This window comes from Podarcis pityusensis (genome assembly GCF_964106645.2).
Source record: "Podarcis pityusensis genome assembly, chromosome: 10".
Lineage (NCBI taxonomy): Eukaryota > Metazoa > Chordata > Lepidosauria > Squamata > Lacertidae > Podarcis > Podarcis pityusensis.
Genome location: NC_138035.1, coordinates 3,521,505 through 3,544,985, shown reverse-complemented (window position 1 = coordinate 3,544,985; position 23,481 = coordinate 3,521,505). Strand labels below are relative to the sequence as shown.

Genomic DNA, 23,481 nt, shown 5'->3' with positions numbered 1-23,481 from the left:
AACATTCTCTTGGGAGCCGCCCAGAGTGGCTGGGGAAACCCAGCCAGATGGGCGGGGTATAAGTAATAAATTATTATTATTCAAACCCATCAAACCTCCTTTGGGGTAGGCTCTCAGGAATGGTGGATGGAGAAAGAATTTGCCCATGTGAAGACCACCTGCTGGAAACTCTTACTCACATGGTTCTTAAATGTAAACTATATGCTGATCTCCGCCAGCAGTTTCTAGATCAACTCTGCACCCCCAAATGGAAACCAGAGTTGGAGGTCATACATTTTCTATTACTGGGGAATGATCAGGAGCTCACCAAATTAGCGGCTAAATATCTTTATTTGGTTTTTTGTTGCAGACGTCTGATCTCCCTGGAGACCCAGAGGTGCAACATTAGACTTTTCGCCTCTTTTCATTTGACAAATGTTCTGTGACATTGGGGAGGTGGTCATTCTGTATTGATTTACTATGGATGTTTGTATGTGATGCCAATAAAAGGTTTGATGATGATGATTCTTGCCCTGAGCATTTGGGCCACAGAGCCTGCTTGGAGCTGCTCAGCTGCTGCCCCCAATCCAAAAACTGAGATGATCCATTTTGATGCCTGGTTCCTCCCCACTCCCCACGCCTGGTGAGGACCAGACCTTGTACATAGCTGGCTTTCTATGGGGTGAGAACATGGTGCCACCAGTTTGCTGATGTTGAACCTGTGAAGGTCTGGCCAATGCATGGATGGTTGACCACTTAGGAACCCCACGGGTTCCACAGAGGAAGAAAGGCAGGATGTTAACAAAGGAATATCTGGGCTTCTCAATTCATCCCAGGCTTCTCAAGTTCTTTATTATTGCATACAGCAACTGTGTGAACAGCTTGGCTTCTTTTTGTGATGCGTTGTGGTTCTAGCGCTGCCTTGTAGTTTTCTTAGGATATGAGCCACCCCCTTGAAGTGGAAGGGCCGTCCGATGGGCTGAGAGAGGGTGCGACAGAGGGCATAGGGAAGGTGTAGGGAGAAGATTGTCCGATGTATGCTTCCATAGTTAAGCCAAGTCCTACCAGGCCCTGCCTGAAGACTGGCGAATTCCAGTGAGCAGAGAGATATTTGTCACAGAGAACACAGAGCAAACCAGGCAACTTCTGGCTGGACGGAATTCTTTCCTAAATGCAAGTCACCCAGAACACTGCCCTCGGGGGAGATGAGTGAGGCATGGTTGGAAGTTGATCCCACAAGGTCCTCCTCCAAGGAGAAAGAGGAAGAGGATCAGTTATTGCGAACACTCGAAGTGGCAAGGTTTTACAGAGTATGTTGGCAAGGGCAGAGGCAAAGCTGCCTGCTGCAACCACCTCTAAGACCATGCCTTGCTTTCGCACTGTTGGACCAGCCCCTCTGAGGATCCATGGACATTTAAAGCAGGGGTAGGCAACCTAAGGCCCATGGGCCGGATCCGGCCCAATCGTCTTCTCAATCCAGCCCGCTGACGGTCCGGGAATCAGTGTGTTTTTACATGAGTAGAATGTGTCCTTTGATTTAAAATGCATCTCTGGGTTATTTGTGGGACATAGGAATTTGTTCATATTTTTCCCCAAAATATAGTCCGGCCCACCACATGGTCTGAGAGATGGTGGACCGGCCCACGGCTGAAAAAGGTTGCTGACCCCTGTTTTAAAAGCACTGAGGTCCTGAGTGCAAATCCTGCATCTCTAGGCAGGGCTGGGGACTTCCCTTCCTTGAAACCCCAAGAAGCTGCTGCCAGGCAGGTTAGACAATACAGACCTAGTTGGGCAAAATGTTCTGACTCAGTATGGTTTCCTATGTCCCTAACATGTGGATTTCCCTCAGTGAAAAGGGTGCTGAAAGCTCTCATTGGAGTTCGCAACTGTTCAGCTGTGCATGTACAGAGTACGGCGAGTGGAAGGAGTTATGCAAGGGAGGCTAAGAGGCCGATGTGCAGCTGCAGCACAAAGGCTTTGGGCTACACGAAGGAGAACAGCAGGGCTCCAGCGACGGGTCGCTGCCCCTCGCAAGCTGACTCTCCCCAAACTCCATCTGTTTATCGAAAAGCGCCTTCTGCAGACAGAGCTCCTTGAGGGCAGACAGGACGTCGGGTCCCACAGGCCCGCCTTGAAGGAGGTTGTAATTCTCCGCAGGATCTGACTCCAGGTCAAAGAGCAGCGGGGGCTCGTGGCCCGTCAAGGGGGTCAACCCATGGCAGTCCGGATCGGGGGTCGTGCCGCTAAGGAAGGCTCCTGCAATGACACAAAAAGGAGACATGGCGCACCATTGCCATCCCAGGTCAGGAAGGGGTTCAGATGATCACAGGGAGCGCAAGGCAGGATCAGGCCCTGGGCTTACCTTGCGTGAAGAAGTGGGCTTTGTATTTTCCATAGCGGACTGCGAAGACGCCGAGCGACTGGCTGGGGGCTGGGGGGTAATAGAACATGGTCTGACGGGGACTCTGAAAGAGGAGCCAGAATGATATGCCTTGTGATATTTGGTTGAAAGGCAGCATATAAATTTAAGGAACAACAATGTGGGGAAGGTAATATGCAAAGCATGAGATTTTCCACTTCATTGGCTGCCAAGAGAGAAAACGTTGAGCGGGACGCCTTCAGCGACAGATCTGCTTTGTGGGGTGTAATTCATTGGTGCAGTCAAATGCAACATTTCTTATTTCCCTAGCGTGGGCACAGGCAGGGGGACATCCAGTCAGTGTAACTTCCTGTTCCACTGGTCTGGCGCATCCTCCCCCTGCATGTGACCAGGGAGATGGGCCTGGCTCTGGCTGACTCCATAAAAGAGACGAGTCACGCAGCCATCTCTCTCTCTCGATTCCATACTGCTCTCCTGCTGCCATTTTTTTTCTCTTGATGCTGTTCTCTTAATGCATTTTGCTGTCTGCTGGCTCTCAGCCAGCAGCACATGGGCTTTGATCCTTACAAAGGATGTAAGCCACACTCTTCTCTGTATTTGTAACTACAGTGGTACCTCAGGTTAAGAACTTAATTCGTTCCGGAGCTCCATTCTTAACCTGAAACTGTTCTTAACCTGAAGCACCACTTTAGCTAATGGATCCTCCTGCTGCCGCCGTGCTGCCGTTGCACGATTTCTGTTCTCATCCTGAAGCAAAGTTCTTAACCGGAGGTACTATTTCTGGGTTAACAGAGTCTGTAACCTGAAGCATAAGTAACCTGAAGCGTATGTAACCCGAGGTACCACTGTACTAGCTAAAGCCTTCGAGGATCATACCGTGAACTGAATGTGAGTAAACCTCTTGTTACTTTTAAGGAAAGACACTTGTGTCCTTATTCTTTTAAGAAGGATAAAAGGGGACACCAGGAATAATCCAATCTGCTTAACTAAAGAGATTCAAACTAAACTGCAAACTAGTTTTCTGCTCTGCTACATGACTCACGAGAGTGAGTGAAGGAAGGATAATATTTAATCAATATATCCTCTCCTACTATCCTTAACATTCCCACATGCTTAGCCTAACCTTACCTGGAAGCACAGAAGTATTTGCTCCAGCAGCAGCAGCTGGACATATCAAGGGCCCCATTACCTTCAGTAGCTTAGGGCCTCATCAAACCTAAATCCAGCACACTTCTCAAGCTGCTCTCCAGCGTCACCAAGCTCCCCCCAAGCACCACGGCCTCAGAGATTCGCTCGAAGCCTTGCGGTCCCTCAAATGGTGTCGGAGGGAATGTGGTGGAACTGCTGCAATCCCGGAAGACCAGTCTGCAGTGGCACCAAGGAAGCAGGATGGAGTGCAGAGGCGTCAATGGACCACCCCGCTTCCCTGCCCCTACCTGCCCCCCCCCCACCCAGCAGCCCATTTCAATTCACACTGACTGTGACAGCCGCTGCTGAGAAGGAGAAACCAACCGGAAGCTCACCTTCCCACTTCCGAAGAGGATGGGGCTGAGGTTGTAGCCGTCCAGTGTGACATTGGGGAGAGGAACCCCAGCCAAGGCCGCCACGGTAGGCAGGATATCTAGGGTGCTGGCCAGCTCATGGGTCACACCTGAATGCAGAAACAGACAGGAAAAGAAGGAGCAGCGAAAGACAATTGGGGTATGGTACTTTAAATTTTGGCGTTGACTTGTTTTAGCCCACCCGGGGAGGGTATACCCCCTAGAAATCCATTAAAAATAGTATTAATTATAACACCCCCATGTAACCGACAGGCAAGCAATACACCCAGTTTCACCGCCAGCCAAAGCAACCCCTGTACTTCCTGCTAGATTGTAAACATGACCTGCAAGGTCTAGGATGGGGAGGCAGTCCTTTAAAAAATATTTTTTTTAAAAAAAACACACCAGGTGCCCAGCCCCGATTTGGAAGACATGCGCTGTGGCATCCTCTGAACACAAGGCAGGAAGGGTAGCCAGGGCAGATGCAAGCAGTGGCATAGCAAGGTTAGGTGGTACCCGGTGTGGAAAATTTCTTGTCACCCCCTCCCCCCTGAAATCTAGTTGGACTCCCAAGAGACTGCGATCTACTCACAGTATAAAAAGACTGGCTGTGATCTACCCATTGTCATTGCCAGGAGTTGTTGAGTTTTTTTTAGGGGTAAAGGTAAAGGGACCCCTGACCGTCAGGTCCAGTCGTGGCCAATTCTGGGGTTGCGGCGCTCATCTCGCTTTACTGGCCGAGGGAGCTGGCGTACAGCTTCCGGGTCATGTGGCCAGCATGACTATGCCACTTGGTGAACCAAATGCTTTGGTGAACCAAAGCAGCACACGGAAACGCCGTTTACCTTCCCGCCGGAGCGGTACCTATTTATCTACTTGCACTTTGACGTGATTTGGAACTGCTAGGTGGGCAGGAGCAGGGACCGAGCAACGGGAGCTCACCCCATCGCGGGGATTCGAACCACTGACCTTCTGATCAGCAAGTCCTAGGCTCTGTGGTTTAACCCACAGCGCCACCCGCGTCCCTTTTTTTTAGGGGAGGGTTGGCCAAAGTTCTTGAGCTTCTTTTGGGGTTACAGGCTTTGGGTCCTGAGTTGAGGGAGATTCTCCTTCTCTTCTTCCCTTCGGCCTTTGCTTGTTTGCTTGCCTGCCTCCCTGCCTCCTAAAGCAGCCAGGGAGCGCGGGGCTGTCAAAACGGGAGGGGGGGGGAAGGCTGCCGGCAAAGTGGCCCAGATCCATCAATTCCCCTGACAGATTGCAGTAGGCGGGAATCACAGGCATGCAGTGTGCCGAATGTCACCCCCCTCGGTAATGATACCTGGGGCGGCCCGCCCCCATTGCCCCCACCTTGCTCCACCCCTGGATGCAGGACTGCACCTGCTCTAGCAGTTGCTGCAACCCTGAGGCTGCAAGGGCCGGATGTACCTGGGGCAATGCGGCCTGGCCAGTAGGCCACAGCAGGCTCCCTTACGCCACCCTCATACGTTGTGCCCTTGCCACACTTGAGGTGGCCAGAGCTGCCTCCTCGGGACATGCGCATAGTTTCAGGGCTGCAAGCGAGAGGAAATGAACATTAGGATGCAATATTCCCCCACCCCACCCCTTTTTCATTTAAAACATTTTCTAAATTACGTTTCGAAATATTCATTTAAGCAACCTTAAATCAATAACTTCTCTTCTTTCCGTGGTTCATTGTATATATCTTAAAGGTAAAGGGACCCCTGACCATTAGGTCCAGGGGCGGACGACTCTGGGGTTGCGGTGCTCATCTCGCTTTATCAGCCGAGGGAGCCGGCGTACAGCTTCTGGGTCATGTGGCCAGCATGACTAAGCCGCTTCTGGCGAACCAGAGCAGCGCACGGAAACGCCGTTTACCTTCCCGCCAGAGCGGTACCTATTTATCTACTTGCACTTTGATGTGCTTTCGAACTGCTAGATTGGCAGGAGCAGGGACTGAGCAACGGGAGCTCACCCCGTCGCGGGGATTTGAACCACTGACCTTCTGATCGGCAAGCCCTAGGCTCTGTGGTTTAACCCACAGCACTACCCGTGTCCTTTTACATACCTTACATCTCTACATATTTTACATGAACTAAACCGTTCAGTAATCAATTGCTACATACATCAAATCTTATTTGCACTGTCGAATTTATCTTAATGCTACCAGTGTTTTCAAATGAACACAATTTTCACCCAGATATTCAGTAAACATTTTCCAGTCTTCTTGTTTTCTTATTCTATATGTTAGATATATTCCATCAGTTTAAGTTAACATTCTTCTTTGGTTGGGACCTCGCTCATTTTCCATTAAAACATCCCCTTTCTAACAAATGTGGTGCAGATCACTTGCGTCTTACGCAGGGATTAATTTCCCTGGGCTGTGTGTATAAAGCCAAAATCGCGTATGGTCAAAACAACACCATGGAAGTGCCCCTGTGCGATCATCTTTACCTTCCAGAGCCGGCATGTCAAACGGGTCTTAACCCCTCACCACAAGAGGAACAGAGAGCTTTCCAACACTGAGACTTCCTTACTGGTCTCTGGGAGGCTCTTGCGAGATCTTGCATGGCCATCTCAAGATCTCATGAGAGCCTCCCAGAGCCCAGTAAGGAAGTCTGAGAGTTTAAATGCTCCTTCCACACTGGGGAAGCCCTGCGCAAAAAGAGCTTTTAAGCTCTCCGCCTTCCATGTGTTTAATTTGTGCAATGTCAACCGCATACAGTTGAACTTGCATGTGTTCAATGCACATAAGTTGCCTGGAACTCAAAGCTCCCCAAATTCTGCAGCCATATCTTATGGCGAGATGGATCAATTTGCCTTCAAGGAGCTCAGGAGCTCAGCTGTAGTCAAAAAGTATATTGAGGCAGCAGAACTAGTCTCCAATGTCAGCAATTCACTGTCCGTCCTAATAAAATCCACAACAGTCTTTGCCAATCTTTCCTGCTTCCCAAGCAAAAACAACAACGTTGAGACCCAGTTCTGGGTTAGATATCTTGGAGGTGAGAAGCGCCCTCACCCGTTGTCAGCAGTGAAGAACACCAGGGAGTTTTCGGCTACCCCGCCGTCCTGCAGCGCTTGCAAAATGTGCCCCACAGATCCATCAAACTCAAGGAGGGCGTCTCCGAAAGGGCCCCTGGGCGAGCGGCCTGCGTATTCTTGGCTCCCAAACTGGGGGTAATGCGTGTGCTGTGGACGAGTAGAGAACAAGGCACTTGTCAATGTTCCTAACTTCAGCAGAATAGCTTCACCAGGAAACCTTTGAAGAGCCCTGCTGGTTCCATTGGCCAACGTGGCCCAGCAAGACGCCTCTGGGGAGCTTGCAAGGACGATGAAGGAGGGACTAGCTCTCTCCCCCTTTAGGCATCCTGGCTCATTGCAATTGATAGAGGAGATGCTGTGAAATTAAAACTATGTGTACCGCCATGCTCCACCCCCAGCTTAATTTGTCCAAAAGTTGATCTCTACCATTCCCATTTTCCTGGCTGGGGCTTCTCTGTGGTGGCTCCCTTGTTATATACAGTGGCACCTCAAGTTACAAATGCCTCAGGTTACAAATGCTTCAGGTTACAAACTCCACTAAACTGGAAGAGGTACCTCGAGTTGAGAACTTTGCCCCAGGATGAGAACAGAAATCGTGTGCCGGTGGCACAGCGGCAGCAAGAGGCCCCATTAGCAAAAGCACGCCTCTGGCTAAGAACAGTTTTAGGTTAAGAACGGACCTCCGGAACGAATTACCGGTAAGTTCGTAACTAGAGGTACCACTGTATAAGTCTTTCCATCTGGAGATATGCCCCCCCCCCCATGACTTCTAGGAGACAACTTAAAGAAACACATTTTCTCACAGGCTTTTGAACTGATTATAAGGCTGCTGGAGCATTACTAATGGGTTTAATCGCCTTGTTGCAGTGTTTTAATGGTGTTTAACTTCATTATTTTGTTTTGTTCCCACTAAACACCAGGAAGAACTTTCTGACGACGCAAGTCATACAGTAGCAGAATAGACCATCTACAATAGCAGATGATGGACTTTCCTTCCTTGGAGGGTTTTAAGCAGAGGTCGGATGGCCACCTACCATGTATGTTTTAGTTAAGAGTCCGTCATTGTGTGGGGTTAGGCTAGAGGACCCTCAGAGTCCCTTCCAACCCTTACAATTCTTTGTTAAAGACAGGGGCAGCCCAGCCGTGCTCTTAACTGCCCGCACCTGGTGGTCAGAAACATGCAGCATTTTATATTTATAAAATCATTATTTGGCAGAAGAAGAGCCTTGAGGTTTTGAGAAGGGTCTGGACCATCAGAAATGTGCATACATGGGATTATTTTGCAGGATGCACTTCATCACCCAAGGGTGGGGCTAAGCATGTTACGGGGAACTCAGACTATTCTTTTAAAGCACCCAACCCTTTTTCAAAAGCCACTCAAGACAAGAGACTTGCAGCAGTTCTGCTCTTTGTGAAGAAACACCTGCTGCAGTTATCTTCCACTTGGACTACTGCAATATGCGCTACGTGGGGCTACCTTTGATGGTGACCCAGAAACTACAACTAATCCAGAATGTGGCAGCTGGACTGGTGACTGGGAGTGGCCGCCAAGACCATGTAACACCAGTCCTGAAAGACCTACATTGGCCCCCAGTACGTTTCCGAGCACAATTCAAAGTGCTGGTGCTTTAAAGCCCTAAATGGCCTCGGTCCAGTATACCTGAAGGAGCATCTCCACCCCCATCACTCAGCCTAGACACTGAGGTCCAGCTCCGAGGGCCTTCTGGAGGTCCCCTCCCTGTGAGAAATGAGGTTACAGGGAACCAGGCAGAGGGCCTTCTCAGTGGTGGCGCCCGTCCTGTGGAACAGCCTCCCATCAGATGTCAAGGAAATAAGCAACTATCTGACTATTACAAGACATCTGAAGGCAGCCCTGTTTAGGAAAGTTTTTAATGTTTGAAGTTTTATTGTGCTTTTAATATTCTGTTGGGAGCTGCCCAGAGTGGCTAGGGAAACCCAGACAGATGGGCAGGGTATAAGTAATAAATAATAATATTAGCTTCAGAGGGGAACGGGGTGCATCAAAATCCCCATCAACAAGAGGGGTGGAAGACCATGTGGCTGCTCATTCTTGCCTGTGTGGCATACAAGCACATGTCACACAGCAGACTCCAGAGAACAGGCTCCAGCCCATCCGAAGGACAGGAATAAAACTTAACTGCCTGGGTTCTTTGCCCCAAGCCTGCACAAAGAGCTCCGGAACTTACATGGGAGGCATAATATAGCAGGAAGGGCTGGTTGCGCCGTGCGCAAGCGACAATGAAGTCTCGGGCAAAGCTGTTGTAGAGAGGCTGCAAGTGTGGGAAGGACACAGGTTGCTGTATGATGCTCTGGTTCCAGAACACGGGGACGGGAACCACTCCCTGGTCGCAGGTCCCAAAGCAGGGCGTGTCCGGGGGGAAGCAGGTGAGGTTCTGGCAGGGGCCCTGAAGCAGGACGAAGAAGGGGAAAGGCGGTGTTATCACAGGAGAGAGGAGGAGTCAGAGCATGCCAGTGGCACAGAATGCACACAAAACCACAGGCGCTCATTGTCTTAGAAGCCCATTTAAGGGTTGCCACTCATTGTTCTAGCTCCACCAGCACCACTCCCATATGGGCAATGATGAAGCTTAACCTTAATCTTTCTCTCTCTCTCACACACACACAAACACATGGCCAGATTGAGGTTTGATGAGGCCCTAAGCTACTGAAGGTCATGGGGCCCTTGATATGTCCAGCTGTCCTTTGTCAACAACAAATTGTCACTGTTTTGTGTGTTGAATGTATGCTATATGGTAATTGATGGATCTAATAGGTATCTCAAGCCATTTGCACATGTTGGCATGCAACTAGTCCACGCAGAATGTAGGCACCCTATATATAGAAATATACCTGAAGGAATGTCTCCACTCCCATCATACAGCCCGGACGCTGAGATCCAGTGCCGAGGGCCTTCTGGCAGTTCCCTCATTGCAAGAAGTGAGGTTACGGGGAACCAGGCAGAGGGCCTTCTCGGTGGTGGCGCCCGCCCTATGGAAAGCCCTCCCATCAGATGTCAAGGAAATAAGCAGCTATCTTACCTTTAAAAGACATCTGAAGGCAGCCCTGTTTAGGGATGTTTTTAATATTTAATGCTGTATTGTTTTTAACACTCGATTGGGAGCCGCCCAGAGTGGCTGGGGAAACTCAGCCAGATGGGCGGGGTATAAAAAATAAATTGTTATAATATTATTATTATAGAAAGGAGCAAACCAGTGATATTTTAGGCAGCAGGCTAGCAGGCGGGGCCCATGACTTACAACATAGGAGCCTACACAACACACAAACACTGTTTCTGTATATAGGTTTTATTTTATTTGTTTTTTATCTTATATTTTTGAAATGTACATCCAGGTTTTTTTTCCCTTTAATTTTTTTGGGGGGGCCCAAGAGAGTGGGGCTCTAAGCTATAGCTTATTTAGCTTATACGTAAATCCGGCACTGCTCTCTCTCACACACAATTCATCAACATTTCACAGCGAAGAACTTAACAAGAGCCTTGCCAGAGCAGACCAAATGCCCATCCAGACCAGCAGCCCATTCCCAAGAGGGGCAACTACGTAGATGCTCCCAGGAAACCCCCAAGTTCCAGGCCCAAAGGCAACAGCCTTCTCCTGCTGTTGCTTCCCAGTAAATAGGGCTCAGGGCCACATTCTGAAATGTAATGTTTAAAGTTCATTGCGTTGTTAATTTAATGCTTAAAAATCCCTGCATTGGAGGGGATTGGACTAGATGAATCTCAGTATCCCTTCAACTCTACAGTTCTGTGATTTGTTTGTGAGAAGCATTTTTCAAAGAATTAAGTGATATTGTATTGCCAATATAATATCAAGGTAAAGGTAAAGGGACCCCTGACCATGAGGTCCAGTCGTGGGGTTGCGGCGCTCATCTCGCTTTATTGGCCAAGGGAGCCGGCGTACAGCTTCTGGGTCATGTGGCCAGCATGACTAAGTCGCTTCTGGCGAACCAGAGCAGCACACGGAAATGCCGTTTACCTTCCCGCTGGAGCGGTACCTATTTATCTACTTGCACTGGCGTACTTTCAAACTGCTAGGTTGGCAGGAGCAGGGACCGAGCAACGGGAGCGCACCCCGTCACGGGGATTTGAACCGCCGACCTTCTGATCGACAAGTCCTAGGCTCAGTGGTTTAACCCACAGCGCCACCCACATCCCAAGGTAGTCAGGTTCAAATCCGAACCTGCTGAATTCAGTGCTTTTCTTTTTTTATATAAAAAAATGAACAAACCACCAAATTCACAGTGAATGCTGTAATTGAGGGGGAAAACCTTGCATCTCCCCAAGCAGATCTGAGTTAGACCCTCTCATCAAAACTGCTTCAGCTGCAGCCTAAAGCACAAGGGTCTCCTAGCCCAGCTCTCCTCCTTTCCTGCAGCGACGCCAAGCCTCCCCCCTTCTGAGCCTGCAATGCTCCCTGCTTTGCCCACCGGGCCACATCTCACCTGGTCATGCGAGTAGGGCACCCCCAGGAAGTGGTCGAACCCTTGGTTCGTGGGCAGGAACGTCCCATTCGGTCCGAGGCCCAGGTGCCACTTGCCTACCATGGCGGTGGCATAGCCTCGCCCCTTCAGCAGCTCCGCCAGAGTCACCTCGGCCAAGGGGAGGCCTCCTCGGGAGCCAGGGTAGAACACGCCAGGGTAAATGCCGGAGCGGGTCTGGTAGCGACCAGTCAGCAGGGCTGCCCTGGAGGGGTAAGAGCACGTAGGAAAGACACCAGACTTCTGGGCCAACAGCCAGGAAGTCACCCAGCTCCAGCCAAACCCCACCCACTCCAAAAGGAACATGCAGTCACCTGCCCACTCAAGGAAAGGTGCCCCAGGCAGCGCCAGATTTAGGGCAATCTGGACAGTTCCTTCCCCCCCCCCCACTGGGCGCTGAGCAGAGCGGGTGCAGAATAATACTGTATTAGCCTGAATATAAGCCTCACTTCCCCCTCGCCAAATTCCGACCATGAAAAGTTAAACTGCAGCTTAAATTTGCAACCTTACAAAAATGGGTTTTTACGATATCGCTGCTGAAACAGACGTACAGTAAAAAGGAACAAAACATGTTTTCTTGCCAATTTGCGAGCTTCAGACTGTTGCCATTTACAAGTGTGCCTGTGGAATTGTGGCGATTGAATAGTGATTTATGATTTTAGCGGTTGTATGGAAACTTTTGCGGGCTTGCAAGATCAAAGGTTTCAATTGGCTCAGAGTTACAATTCTACCAAACGCAGGAATTTTCAGCCTGTAACCCAATTTTAAGGGAGCAGATTATATTCCGTTATTGTCTTTCCTCCCCCCCCCCCAATTTTTTTTAAGGTGTGGCTTATTTGCGGGCCAATATGGTAATAATAATACCCAATAATAATGACTCACGGTTGGAAGGGGGGCCCAATTTTGTCCTTGCTCAGGGTGCCATATTACCAAAGTCCACCCCTGCCCAAGGACTAAGGGAAGGGAGCGATAGAACATGCAAGAACCAGTCATCGTGTGTGTACTGGTGTCCAGAACATTTTACGGTTAGCATAGTCTGTATAACTGCATATCTGGGGCGTGGGGAGGAGGGACTGAGTCCGGGAAAGATGACTGCCCCCTTTGGTGTGACTTATGTCACATTAACTAACTCCCAACAATTGATCAAGAAAGGGAGATGGGGATTGGCGTACCGGGAGGGGCTGCAGACAGGGCTGCTGCTATAGAAGTCGGTGAACCGTAGGCCGCCGGCCGCCATCTTGTCCAGGTTGGGTGTCGAGGAGGTGGGGTGCCCATAGCTGCCCAGATCTCCAAAGCCCAGGTCATCGGCGAAAATGAGGACAATGTTGGGGGGCTGGCTGGCTGAACTCAGCAGAGCCAGGGCCACCAGGCACAGAAGCACAAGTCCCAGAGAAGGCATGGCTAATGAAGGCGTGTCCCCAAAGACCGTCCCCGGATGCTGCCCAGGTACTTAATGCCAAGGTTGGTGCCAGGAAGCCTGTTGGCCTACAGTCAGAAGAAGCTTTGCTGGAGTGACTACAGAGATAGGGCAGGAACCCAATGTTCTAGCCTCCCCGGCTCAAAACAACCATTGCCTCTTCTCAGCTACCCCACTCTAGAATAGCAAGATCACGGCACTAGGAGGTTGTCACGGATAATCCTCCTCTTTGAGGCAGATGGCAGGTGCTCTGTAGAAGACAAGTCTGCAAAGAGAACCGACAGCTCGGCAGGGATGGAGATATTGAAGAGTGCATCACTAAAAACGTGAAGACCAAAGAAAGAAGACTCTCTTAAAACAAAAGAAGAACGCTGCTGCATCAAGCCAAAGGAGGCCCATCTAATCCAGGATCCTGTTCTCACAGGGCCAACCAGATGATCCAGTGGGAAGTCCCAAGCAGCATCCAAGCACAACAGCTCCTCTCCCCAGTTGGGAATCCCAGGATCTGGTGTCCTGATTCTGAAGAGCACAGCCAGCGTGGCTAACTAGCGCTTATCCACCATGAATCTGCCAAACCCTCTTTTAAAGCCATTTAAGGTGGTAGCCAACACTGTTTAAGGATACACGGAGTGAGGTAGGACTTTGTTTCGTCTGTCCTGAAATCTTCCAACATTCAGCTCCATTGAAGGGCTCTGAGTTCCAGCATTATATAAGAGGGGGGAAAGAAACCTTTGCTCTCTCCACTTCCCCTACACCCATGTTTCCAACATTCATAGAACCTGTAATGGGAGACAAAAAAATGCATATGCCCTGTTCTTCTCATTTTTCACAGGGATATATAGCCAGCTCCACACTTTCTGTGTTTAACTTCCCTCCCCCCAGCCAGAAGAACTCCTGCAGATGTCCAAACCATGTATATGATCATGTTTGCCACACCATTCCTGTGACTAACTGCTTTTCTAATCTAAAAAGCCACAAACATTGCAACTTTTCCACACAGAGAATTTTCGCTTCTCCTTTCCTGCCCTGTGTGCTGCTCTGCAATATCCCTTTGCAATATATTGACCAGGTTTTGATGCGGTCACAGCAAAGATGTGCAGAGCTCATTACAAATGATCCGTAGTTTTGTTTTAGATCCTTTTCTTAAGGAACCCTAGCATGGAATTTGCCTTTTGCTTATCTACACACTGCGTTAATGATCCCACGATGCCAAGATCCCATTCCCAGTAAGTCACTGCCAGGTCAGACACTGTCAGCCTCTGTGTGAATTCAGGATCTGTCCCAGTTTCTATCAATTTACACTTACACCTGCCATTTTGTTGTCATCCACTTTGGAGAAATCCTTCTGAAACTACACACAATTCTTTTATGTTTCGACCACACGGAATATTGTGATGTTTTCTGGAAGCAGGACCACGTGACTGCTAACCCTTCCTTGAGATTATTTCTGAACATTTTTTAAAACAACAACAACACTGGTTGGGACTTCGGATTTTGGAGGGCTCTGCTTTCTACATCCCTCCGCCAACAAAACTCTCCACTGATTCCTACTCTTGTATTCCTGTTCTTTAACAGGTTAGCTGACCTTGAGCCAGACATCCTGGAGAGTGAAGTCTAATGGGCCTTAGAAAGCACTGCAAATAACAAGGCCAGTGGAAGTGATGGTATTCCAGCTGAACTATTTAAAATTTTAAAAGATGATGCTGTTAAGGTGCTACACTCAATATGCCAGCAAGTTTGGAAAACTCAGCAGTGGCCAGAGGATTGGAGAAGATCAGTCTGCATCCCAATCCCAAAGAAGGGCAGTGCCAAAGAATGCTCCAACTACCGCACAATTGCACTCATTTCACACACTAGCAAGGTTATGCTTAAAATTCTACAAGGAAGGCTCAAGCAGTATGTGGACCGAGAACTCCCAGAAGTGCAAGATGGATTTCGAAGAGGCAGAGGAACCAGAGACCAAATTGCAAACATGCGCTGGATTATGGAGAAAGCTAGAGAGTTCCAGAAAGACATCTGTCTCCTGAGAAATCTCTATGTGGGACAAGAAGCTACAGTTAGAACTGGATATGGAACAACAGATTGGTTCAAAATTGGGAAAGGAGTGTGACAAGGCTGTATATTGTCTCCCTGCTTATTTAACTTATATGCAGAATTCATCATGCAAAAGGCTGAGCTAGATGAATCCCTAGCCGTAATTAAGATCGCTGGAAGAAATATCAACAACCTCAGATATGCAGATGACACAACCTTGATGACAGAAAGTGAGGAGGAATTAAATAACCTTTTAATGAGGGTGAAAGAGGAGAGCACAAAATATGGTTTGAAGCTCAACATCAAAAAAAAAGATGATCGTGGCCACTGGTCCCATCACCTCCTGGCAAATAGAAGGGGAAGAAATGGAGGCAGTGAGAGATTTTACTTTCTTGGGCTCCATGATCACTGCAGATGGTGACAGCAGTCACGAAATTAAAAGACGCCTGCTTCTTAGGAGAAAATCAATGACCAACCTAGACAGCATCCTAAAAAGCAGAGATATCACCTTGCCAACAAAGGTCTGTATAGTTAAAGCTATGGTTTTCCCAGTAGTGATGTATGGAAGTGAGAGCTGGACCATAAAGAAGGCTGATCGCCGAAGAATTGATGCTTTTGAATTATGGTGCTGGAGGAGAATCTTGAGAGTCCCATGGACTGCAAGAAGATCAAACCTATCCATTCTTAAGGAAATCAGCCCTGAGTGCTCACTGGAAGGACAGATCCTGAAGCTGAGGCTCCAATACTTTGGCCACCTCATGAGAAGAGAAGACTCCCTGGAAAAGACCCTGATGTTGGGAAAGATGGGGGGCACAAGGAGAAGGGGACGACAGAGGACGAGATGGTTGGATAGTGTTCTCGAAGCTACCAGCATGAGTTTGACCAAACTGCGGGAGGCAGTGGAAGATAGGAGTTCCTGGCGTGCTCTGGTCCAGGGGGTCACGAAGAGGCGGACATAACTAAACGATTAAACAACAGCAACAGGTTAGCATCCCACATGAGGACACCTTTTCTCACCTTCTTGCCAAGTTCCCATGGAGTCAGGGCCTTTGCGAAATCTAAGTACACTGTGTTCATCAGCAAAACCCACACAACTGATTTTTTACATTCTCAAAGAACTCTAAAAGCTTAGGGCTCATCCACACCCAAGGCTGGATTTAGGTTTGATGAGGCCTTAAGCCAGGCACCCCCAAACTCGGCCCTCCAGATGTTTTGGGGCTACAGTCCCCATCATCCCTGACCACTGGTCGTGTTAGCTAGGGATGATGGGAGTTGTAGTCCCAAAACAGCTGGAGGGCCGAGTTTGGGGATGCCTGCCTAAGCTACTGAAAGTAATGGGGCCCTTTATATGTCTAGCTGTCCTTTGTCAACAACTATTTGTCGCTGTTTCCTGTGCTGAATATATGCTATAAGGTAATTTATGGACCTAATAGGTATCTAAAGCCATTTTATTTGTTTTTTATCTTATATTTTGGAAATGTACATGCAGTTTATTTTTCCTTTAATTTTTTTGTGGCCCCCAAGAGAGTGGGGCCCTAAGAAATAGTTTGTTTAGCTTATTCGTAAATCCGGCCCTGATCCACACCAACATTTGTTCCACATTTCTAGTTCCCTGTCTGAGTGCATATTTTTTTTTTTTTTTGCTTCTTCAGAAGCTCACCTCCATCTAATCCAGTGGGGTCCCCCTCAGCCTCTGCTTCTTAGGCCAGCTTCCAAGGCAAAGCACCTAAATTAATCTTCCCGAGAAGCTCCTCTTAGTCCCCCCCCACAAAGCCCACATCCGCCCAGAGCAACACTCACCCAACCTCAGAAATGCTCCAAGAATATGCCTGGAGGGGGGCAGGAGACCGTCCCTGGCGCTGCCTTGAGGCATCAGTCCGGCAGCTGACTTCACGGGGCACGCCCACACTTTCCCTTCCCCAGTGCTTCAAAAAGGTCATGGAAAAGCATTAAAAATGCTCAGTTACCTGAGGTTCTGCCCACCCCACCCCCGGCAAGCAGAAGCCCGCCCCACTCGACAAAAGAAGCACAACAATTTGGGGGCGATCGCCGCCCTCCTCCCTAACAAAAATTCTGTGCACTTTCCCCGGCAAACGCCACTGGGTCTTCCCCGGATTGAGTTTCGCTCCGAATTCGCTCTAGGCATGGCACCAGCAGAAGTGTGGCCACTCTCGAGCCCCGCCCGGGCATCGATCCCCCCGTTTGCAGAACTGGGGGGGGGGGGGAATCCGGGGCGGCGCCGCCCGGGGCGCGAGAGCGCCAAGGGCGCGCGAGCGGGCATCGCGGTGCCAGCTGTGCCCGCAGAGAGAGGACGCCCGCCTGCCTGCCTGCCCCTTTCCCCACGACCCGGCGAGGCTGCCCCGACCGGGTGCAGCCCCGCCATGACCCGCCCGACCCTCCACCTTCCCTCCGCGCGCCTCGCCCATCGCGAGGAGACCCACCGGGTTGAGCGACAGCTGCGGCGACAGCTGCTCTGGCGCGCGCCCCCGAGATCCCGCGGCGCGGGGCAGGCTGGGACTTGCAGTCCCCGAGAGTTGGTGAGTCCGCTGAAGGGCGGGGCCCTGGAACGGATCCCAGAAGTGGTCCCGAGCAGGATCCGCTCCTAGCGCCTGCGTCGCCGCCGCCGCCGCCGCCGCCACCTCCCGCTTAGCTTCGCCCTTGCGCCTCCTCCGCTTGGAAGGGGTCCCCCAGCAGCCAGGGTCATCTAGTCCGACCCTTTGCAGTGCAGGAATCTCCACTGAGATGATTCGTTCTTCCTCTTAGCCCCCCTTCCTCCCTAAGGAGTCCCCGTAAAGTGCAACAGATCAATGGGGCTGGCTGCATCTCTGTGTATTCTGTGTATTCTGTGTATGCTCAGGGGTCTCCAGTATCGCTCCCATGCTCCATGCCTTCTAAACAGGCCCAGAATCTGATGCTGCGCCTTCCTCGCTTCCGTGCTCACCCCGTCTGCCCTGCCTCTCTTCCTCTGGATCTCAACTGCGTGCGCGCAACGCGTGTGCAAAGCAGCGTCACTGGTCCCGGGGCTGCGCTGCGGGCGGAAGGCATGGGATGATGCGACATCGCGGGCACAAGACCGCATCTTCCGGTAGAGCTCTCTGCAAAAAGCGCAGCGCAGCTTTCTGTCTGCAGCCGGCAGCTCTGGATCAGGGCTGCCGCGCGAACCTTTTGCGAGAGATTTTGGGCAGCGGAGATGCGAGGAGAGAGCCGGCCCTTGCCTTCTTGGCCACTCAGGCGCAAAAAATCTCTCCTTGGCAGTGGCAGAAGCCGTGAAATAGAGAACAGAGGCATGGCGGTTTGGGGGAGGCAGGAGAGAGAGAGAGAGACTTGAGAAACAGGCTGGGCGGGGAGGAAGGGAGAGAAAGAAAGAAAGAAAGAAAGAAAGAAAGAAAGAGAGGTCTAGATGGGGCCTGTGCCATCTGCAGACAAAGGCCAGTAGTGGGCATGGTGGGAAAGTCAGAGGGCACAACATGGGCATCAAGCAGAGGCCTCCATGTTCAAGGGTGCCCCTTGCGTGCCCATTCTTGCTCACAGCTGGCAAGGGCCTCTCATCGTCTTGCCACAAACATGCCCTCCTCCCGGATCTGGCAGCGCCTACTTGAAGACGGGTCTCGCCCACCACTTGGGCACAAATGGCACAGGGCGGCATTTCCAGGAGTCGGCACAGTGCCCAGCCAAAAGGGGGGGAGCGGAGGGGGCACCGGGCCAGACAGAACCCCAGCAGCAGACGGAGCTGGGGGGGTGGGCCAGACGGTTAATTGCAGGCCTGCTTCATTTGTACTCAATTAACAGACTGGAGAGCTGGTGCTTTGAACAGGGAGCTGCTGCCAAGGAAATGCCAGGAACAGGGACCCAGAGGCGGGGGGGGGGGGGAGGTGAGAGGAAGGTGGGCGGGGCATGGAGGGAGAGAGAGAGAGAGAAATCAGCCAGCATTAGCACCCAAAGGGAGCAAGCATGACGGCTAGCCAGGGTTAGATTTGGGGCGAGGAGCAATACATTTAACAATGTAAAATATCTTCATCCAATTAAAAAGTAAAACTCTGGATACTGAAGCCCCTGAGGGTTTAACCCTCTCTCACCGCAGCCATGCTCTTATGCAGAAGGCGCTGTCGCGAAAAGTGATGCTGATCGCCCACCCCCCTGACATGGCTGTTTCCTTCTTTCTTTCTTTTAAAAGGCTTATTAGATAAAATTCCTAGACCGGAAGCTTTTTTGCTAGGTCTAATGGGAAGGGAGCTTAAAATAAAAGATCAGAATTTGTTTATGTATGCCCAAACCGCCGCAAGAACCCTAAAGGTAAGGTGACTGTTAAGTCCAGTCGTGGCCGACTCTGGGGTTGCGGCGCTTATCTTGCTTTACAGGCCGAGGGAGCCGGCGTACAGCTTCCGGGTCATGTGGCCAGCATGACTAAGCTGCTTCTGGCAAACCAGAGCAGCGCACGGAAACGCCATTTACCTTCCCGCCGGAGCAGTACCTATTTATCCACTTGCACTTTGACGTGCTTACGAACTGCTAGGTTGGCAGGAGCAGGGACTGAACAACGGGAGCTCACCCCATCGCAGGGATTCAAACTGCTGACCTTCTGATCTGCAAGTCCTAGGCTCTGTGGCCCCAAAATGGAAAACACAAGATATACCAACCGTCCAGGAGTGGCAGGTGAAGATGACCGATTTTGCGGAACTTGCCAAATTGACAGGGAGGATCCGGGACCAAGAGGACCAGAAATACAAGAACAATTGGAGTAAATTTATTGAATACCTAAAGGAGAACTGTAAAAACTTAAAGACACCAGCAGGACTGGAATAATACCTTCAGTGTAAAATAGTAGAGATATAAGAGTAATATACACGATAAGAATGTCATAAATATACCAACTGAAGGGAGGGAGGGAGGGAAGTCAAGACTCGGCAGAGTCAAAGGGAATATATTGTGATGGTATGGATTGTTGGAAAAAGAATACTTAAAGAAAACAATTATATATATATATATATATATATATATATATATATTTAAAAAAGATAAAATTCCTAGAGAATTAATGGGCTGTCTGTGGGGAGTGAGGATATGTCTCCAGATTATATCATCCCATAGCAAACTCATTCCCTGAGCTTAGAACATTATTGCCTGGGTGGAGGCCAATAAATTGAATCTTGGAAAGGCAGAGGTGTGGGGTGTCTTCCAAGTTCTCAAGTCCAAGAGGTGGGGGTCACAGCTTGTTCTGGGTGGGCTTGCATGCTCCTGGGAGGAGCAGGGCCAGAGCTTGGGGTGTCTCTTGGAGCCAACATTTTCACTTGAGGCCACAGTTACCCCAATGGCCAGGAGTGCTGGTCTCCACCTCTGGCTGGTTCACCATCTACAGCCCCTTTTGGATAGAGATGAGTAGGTCATATGTTATGAAGGCACCAAATAAGCCTCCCTGGGGAGAGCATGCCACAAACAGGGAGTCACCCTGTTCTCATGTTGCTGCCCCCTGGACCTCTTGCAAACCACTTAGAGGGTCTTACAACAATCTGGTGGAATCTGAGAGCTGGATGAACTCGATATAGGATGTGATACACAAATAGCAGTCAAGTACAACATTCCTTGTTTGCCTAGAGTGGACATGCAAAGGGGATGTTTGTTCCAGTCTTTTAAGAGGGAAAGTAAGAAGAAGCCAAAAATGAAGAACAGTTGCATCTCTCTCTCTCTCTCTCTCTCTCTGTGTGTGTGTGTGTGAGAGAGAGAGAGAGAGAGAGATGTGCATGTTCTTTTTTGGCGATCACTCATAGCCAAGTAAGATTGTCTTCTATGAATATGTTCTTAACAGTGAGTCTGTAAGTGACAGTGGAGGCCAATTCTGGATCCACATGTCATTCCACAGCGGGGACATAGTTTTCCGGGCGGGAGTTGATCACGGTGTGGATTTGCCAAGCGTGCCTTCCTCTTAGCTTAGTTCTCTCTCTCTCTCTCTCTCTCTCTCTCTCTCTCTCTCTCATACACACACACACACACAGAGTGCTTCAGTGCAAAGATGGGCATTCCCCCTGATGCCTTTTGTACTGTTTGCTGAGTTAGATTAACAGGAACATGGGGTGGTGGGAGATTTTTTTTTTTTTGCGGGGGGCACAGTGCCAGCCACTTCCCCATCACCCTCCCTGCAGCAGCCACCCAAGGGGCACCAGCTGAATGGGCAGCTTGATGGCCCCAGTGCCTTGGCAGCAGTCGCTGAAGCGTGGGAGGGGGATTCCTTTCCTTGCATGCCTGTCCCCCCCCCATCTACATTGAAAGGCCTTTTTTGTGCAAAGGGTGGGGGTGGATTCCATCAGGCGGCTCCTAGGGAACAGCCAGCAGAGACTCTTTCCAGGGATGGCCACCCTGATGGGCTCCGGCTTCCCCTCTGGCCGCTGCCAGCCCCCTCCCCCAGGAAGCCACCCATTGGGAAGTCGGGCATGTCTGAGCATGCAAGGCGCCCATTCTGCCCTGCCGCAGCCCAGCGGTCCCTTCCTGACGCCAGGACATGCGCTGCCAGTCACCTTGAGGGACTGGCAGCGTTCAAGGAGAAGCACGGGCCTGCCAGACCCTGGCTGGGATCCTGCTGCCAAGGTAGGTGCTGCCGCCCTCTGAGCTTCTGCCATCCCCTCAGGTGCCTTGGCATGACCTGCACCCTTGCGAACCACCTTGTAGCACAAACCCTGCTTCAAGTCCCAGCCAGGAAGGTTGGAGGAGGCCTGGCAGGGCTTCATCTGGGATGAATTCAGGCTTGAAGGTACAGCCTGTTCAGGATAAGGCTGAACTTGCTCTGAAGGAACAGGAGTGCTCTCGGGTGCCCAGGTGGCCTGCTTTTGCCCAGTTTTGACTTGTGTGCTAGCTGAGTCCCTTCCTGCAGGATGTGGATCAGGCCACAACAACACACGCCTCGGTCACCTCCGGGCTAGATTACTGCAATTTGCTCTGCATCTACATCCCCTTGCATGTCCACTAAGGGAAAACATGGCATGTTGTACTTGACTGCTATCTATGTATCACATCCCACAATAAATGTTTAAAATCATGCCTGGCCTGCAGTAAGTGGGTGGAGAAATCCTCTGGTGGGCATCCACCAAAGCTGACTGTTGGGAGACTCCAGATGGAAAACAGAAAGTCCAGCAGGGCTGGAGAAGTTTGCCTTGGCCGTGGGGTGTCTTCCTTTTGTCCCTGGGCCTGCCATGAAGCGAGATCTGGCGTTTGCCACTCAAAGGCTGCTGTGCCTTCTCTCTCTCTCTCTCTCTCTCTCTCTCTCTCTCTCAGCTCTGGTGTCTTTAAGAGCAGGAACAGACTGAAGGTTTAATTTGGCAAGGGAGATGAAAGGATGAGAAAAGCTTCACCCACATAAATTCTGTGTGTCAGGCTGCTGTTAAAGGCATAAGGACAGGGCCAGGGAAAAGCTGGTGAGCTCTGTGCCCACTTGCTTGGTTGTGTGACTGTCGGCAGGACTTGAGAACACTCTCTGCCACAAATTTGCCTTTATGTTGTTGTTGTTTAGTCGTTTAGTTATGTCCGACTCTTCGTGACCCCATGGACCAGAGCACGCCAGGCCCTCCTGTCTTCCACTGCCCCCGCAGTTTGGTCAATCTCATGCTGGTAGCTTCGAGAACACTGTCCCACCACCTCGTCCTCTGTCGTCCCCTTCTCCTTGTGCCCTCCATCTTTCCCAACATCAGGGTCTTTTCCAGGGAGTCTTCTCTTCTCATGAGGTGGCCAAAGTATTGGAGCCTCAGCTTCAGTATCTGTCCTTCCAGTGAGCACTCAGGGCTGATTTCCTTCAGAACAGATAGGTTTGATCTTATTGCAGTCCATGGCACTCTCAAGAGTTTTCTTGAATTTGTCTAATCCTCTTTTAAAGTTGGTGGTCATCACTGTATCAGTCCATTTTGATCAGTATAGAGGTACCTCGGGTTACAGACGCTTCAGCTTACAGACTCAGCTAACCCAGAAATATTACCTCGAGTTAAGAACTTTGCTTCAGGATGAGAACAGAAAGCGCGTGGCGGTGGCACAGCGGCAGCGGGGGGGCCCATTAGCTAAAGTGGTACCTCAGGTTAAGAACAGTTTCAGGTTAAGAACGGACCTCCAGAACGCATTAAGCTCTTAACCCGAGGTACCACTGTATTGGCTCTTAGCTGAAGGTCAGTGGCTCTCTGGGGTTTCAGGACAGGCGACATTCCCAACCCCACCTGGAGATGCCAGGGATTGAACCTGGCACCTTCTGCATGCCAAGCAGGCACACTGTCTCCCTGAGTTTACCCCTCTTCCCCTTGGATTTGCACCAGCCAGAGCCTATTGCCATAAGTTCCCTGGAAGGGGGAAGGCAGCCTTTCCCAACCCGGTGCACCCAAAGGTTTGGGACTACAACCCCCATCAGCCCCAACAAGTGCAGGCCAGTGTGAGCTGCAGTCTAAAACATCTGGAGGGCGCCTGGTTGGGGAAAGATGAGGTGTTCCTCTGAACATATGCAGAGTGCCTCCTCTCGCTGCCAGCTTGCTCTCGCTTTGGGGGCCGTGGGAAAGGCTGAGTGCAGTGTTGTCACTCTCTGCTCTTTCTGTCAGCAAACGGGGGGGGGG

At 50.4% G+C, this 23,481-nt stretch overlaps 1 protein-coding gene and 1 long non-coding RNA gene across 5 annotated transcripts in view; both read right to left on the bottom strand.

The window, feature by feature from the left end:
- Positions 1 to 23,481, bottom strand: part of LOC308486511 — a 297,032-nt gene that overhangs the window by 696 nt on the left and 272,855 nt on the right. The gene's annotated exons all lie outside the window — the stretch shown is intronic.
- ARSA (arylsulfatase A) lies at positions 312 to 17,868 on the bottom strand. Of its 4 annotated transcripts, XM_081023048.1 has the most exons (11): positions 17,347 to 17,868; positions 16,706 to 16,830; positions 13,496 to 13,650; positions 12,627 to 12,892; positions 11,419 to 11,659; positions 9,147 to 9,365; positions 6,917 to 7,086; positions 5,326 to 5,450; positions 3,883 to 4,010; positions 2,342 to 2,444; positions 312 to 2,235 (listed from the first exon to the last, which is right to left on the bottom strand). In XM_081023048.1, the coding sequence occupies exons 4-11, from the start codon at positions 12,851 to 12,853 to the stop codon at positions 1,922 to 1,924; spliced, it is 1,527 nt and encodes a 508-aa protein (XP_080879174.1). In that variant the 5' UTR covers positions 12,854 to 12,892; positions 13,496 to 13,650; positions 16,706 to 16,830; positions 17,347 to 17,868; the 3' UTR covers positions 312 to 1,921. The 4 variants fall into 4 exon arrangements, with proteins under 4 accessions (XP_080879174.1, XP_080879173.1, XP_080879172.1 ...); XM_081023047.1 differs by lacking the exon at positions 16,706 to 16,830 and having other exon boundaries at positions 12,627 to 13,650; positions 17,347 to 17,866; XM_081023046.1 differs by lacking the exon at positions 17,347 to 17,868 and having other exon boundaries at positions 12,627 to 13,650; positions 16,706 to 17,200.

Excerpts from the sequence above, each read along its gene's own strand:
- ARSA (XM_081023045.1), bottom strand. The coding sequence starts at position 11,928 with ATGGTCGGAATTTGGCGAGGGGGAAGTGAGGCTTATATTCAGGCTAAT. Across the intron at positions 7,087-9,146 it reads TGCTATATTATGCCTCCCAT|CACACGCATTACCCCCAGTT; the intron begins GTAAGTTCCGGA and ends ACTCGTCCACAG. Across the intron at positions 2,445-3,882 it reads TCCTCTTCGGAAGTGGGAAG|AGTCCCCGTCAGACCATGTT; the intron begins GTGAGCTTCCGG and ends CTCCTCTTTCAG.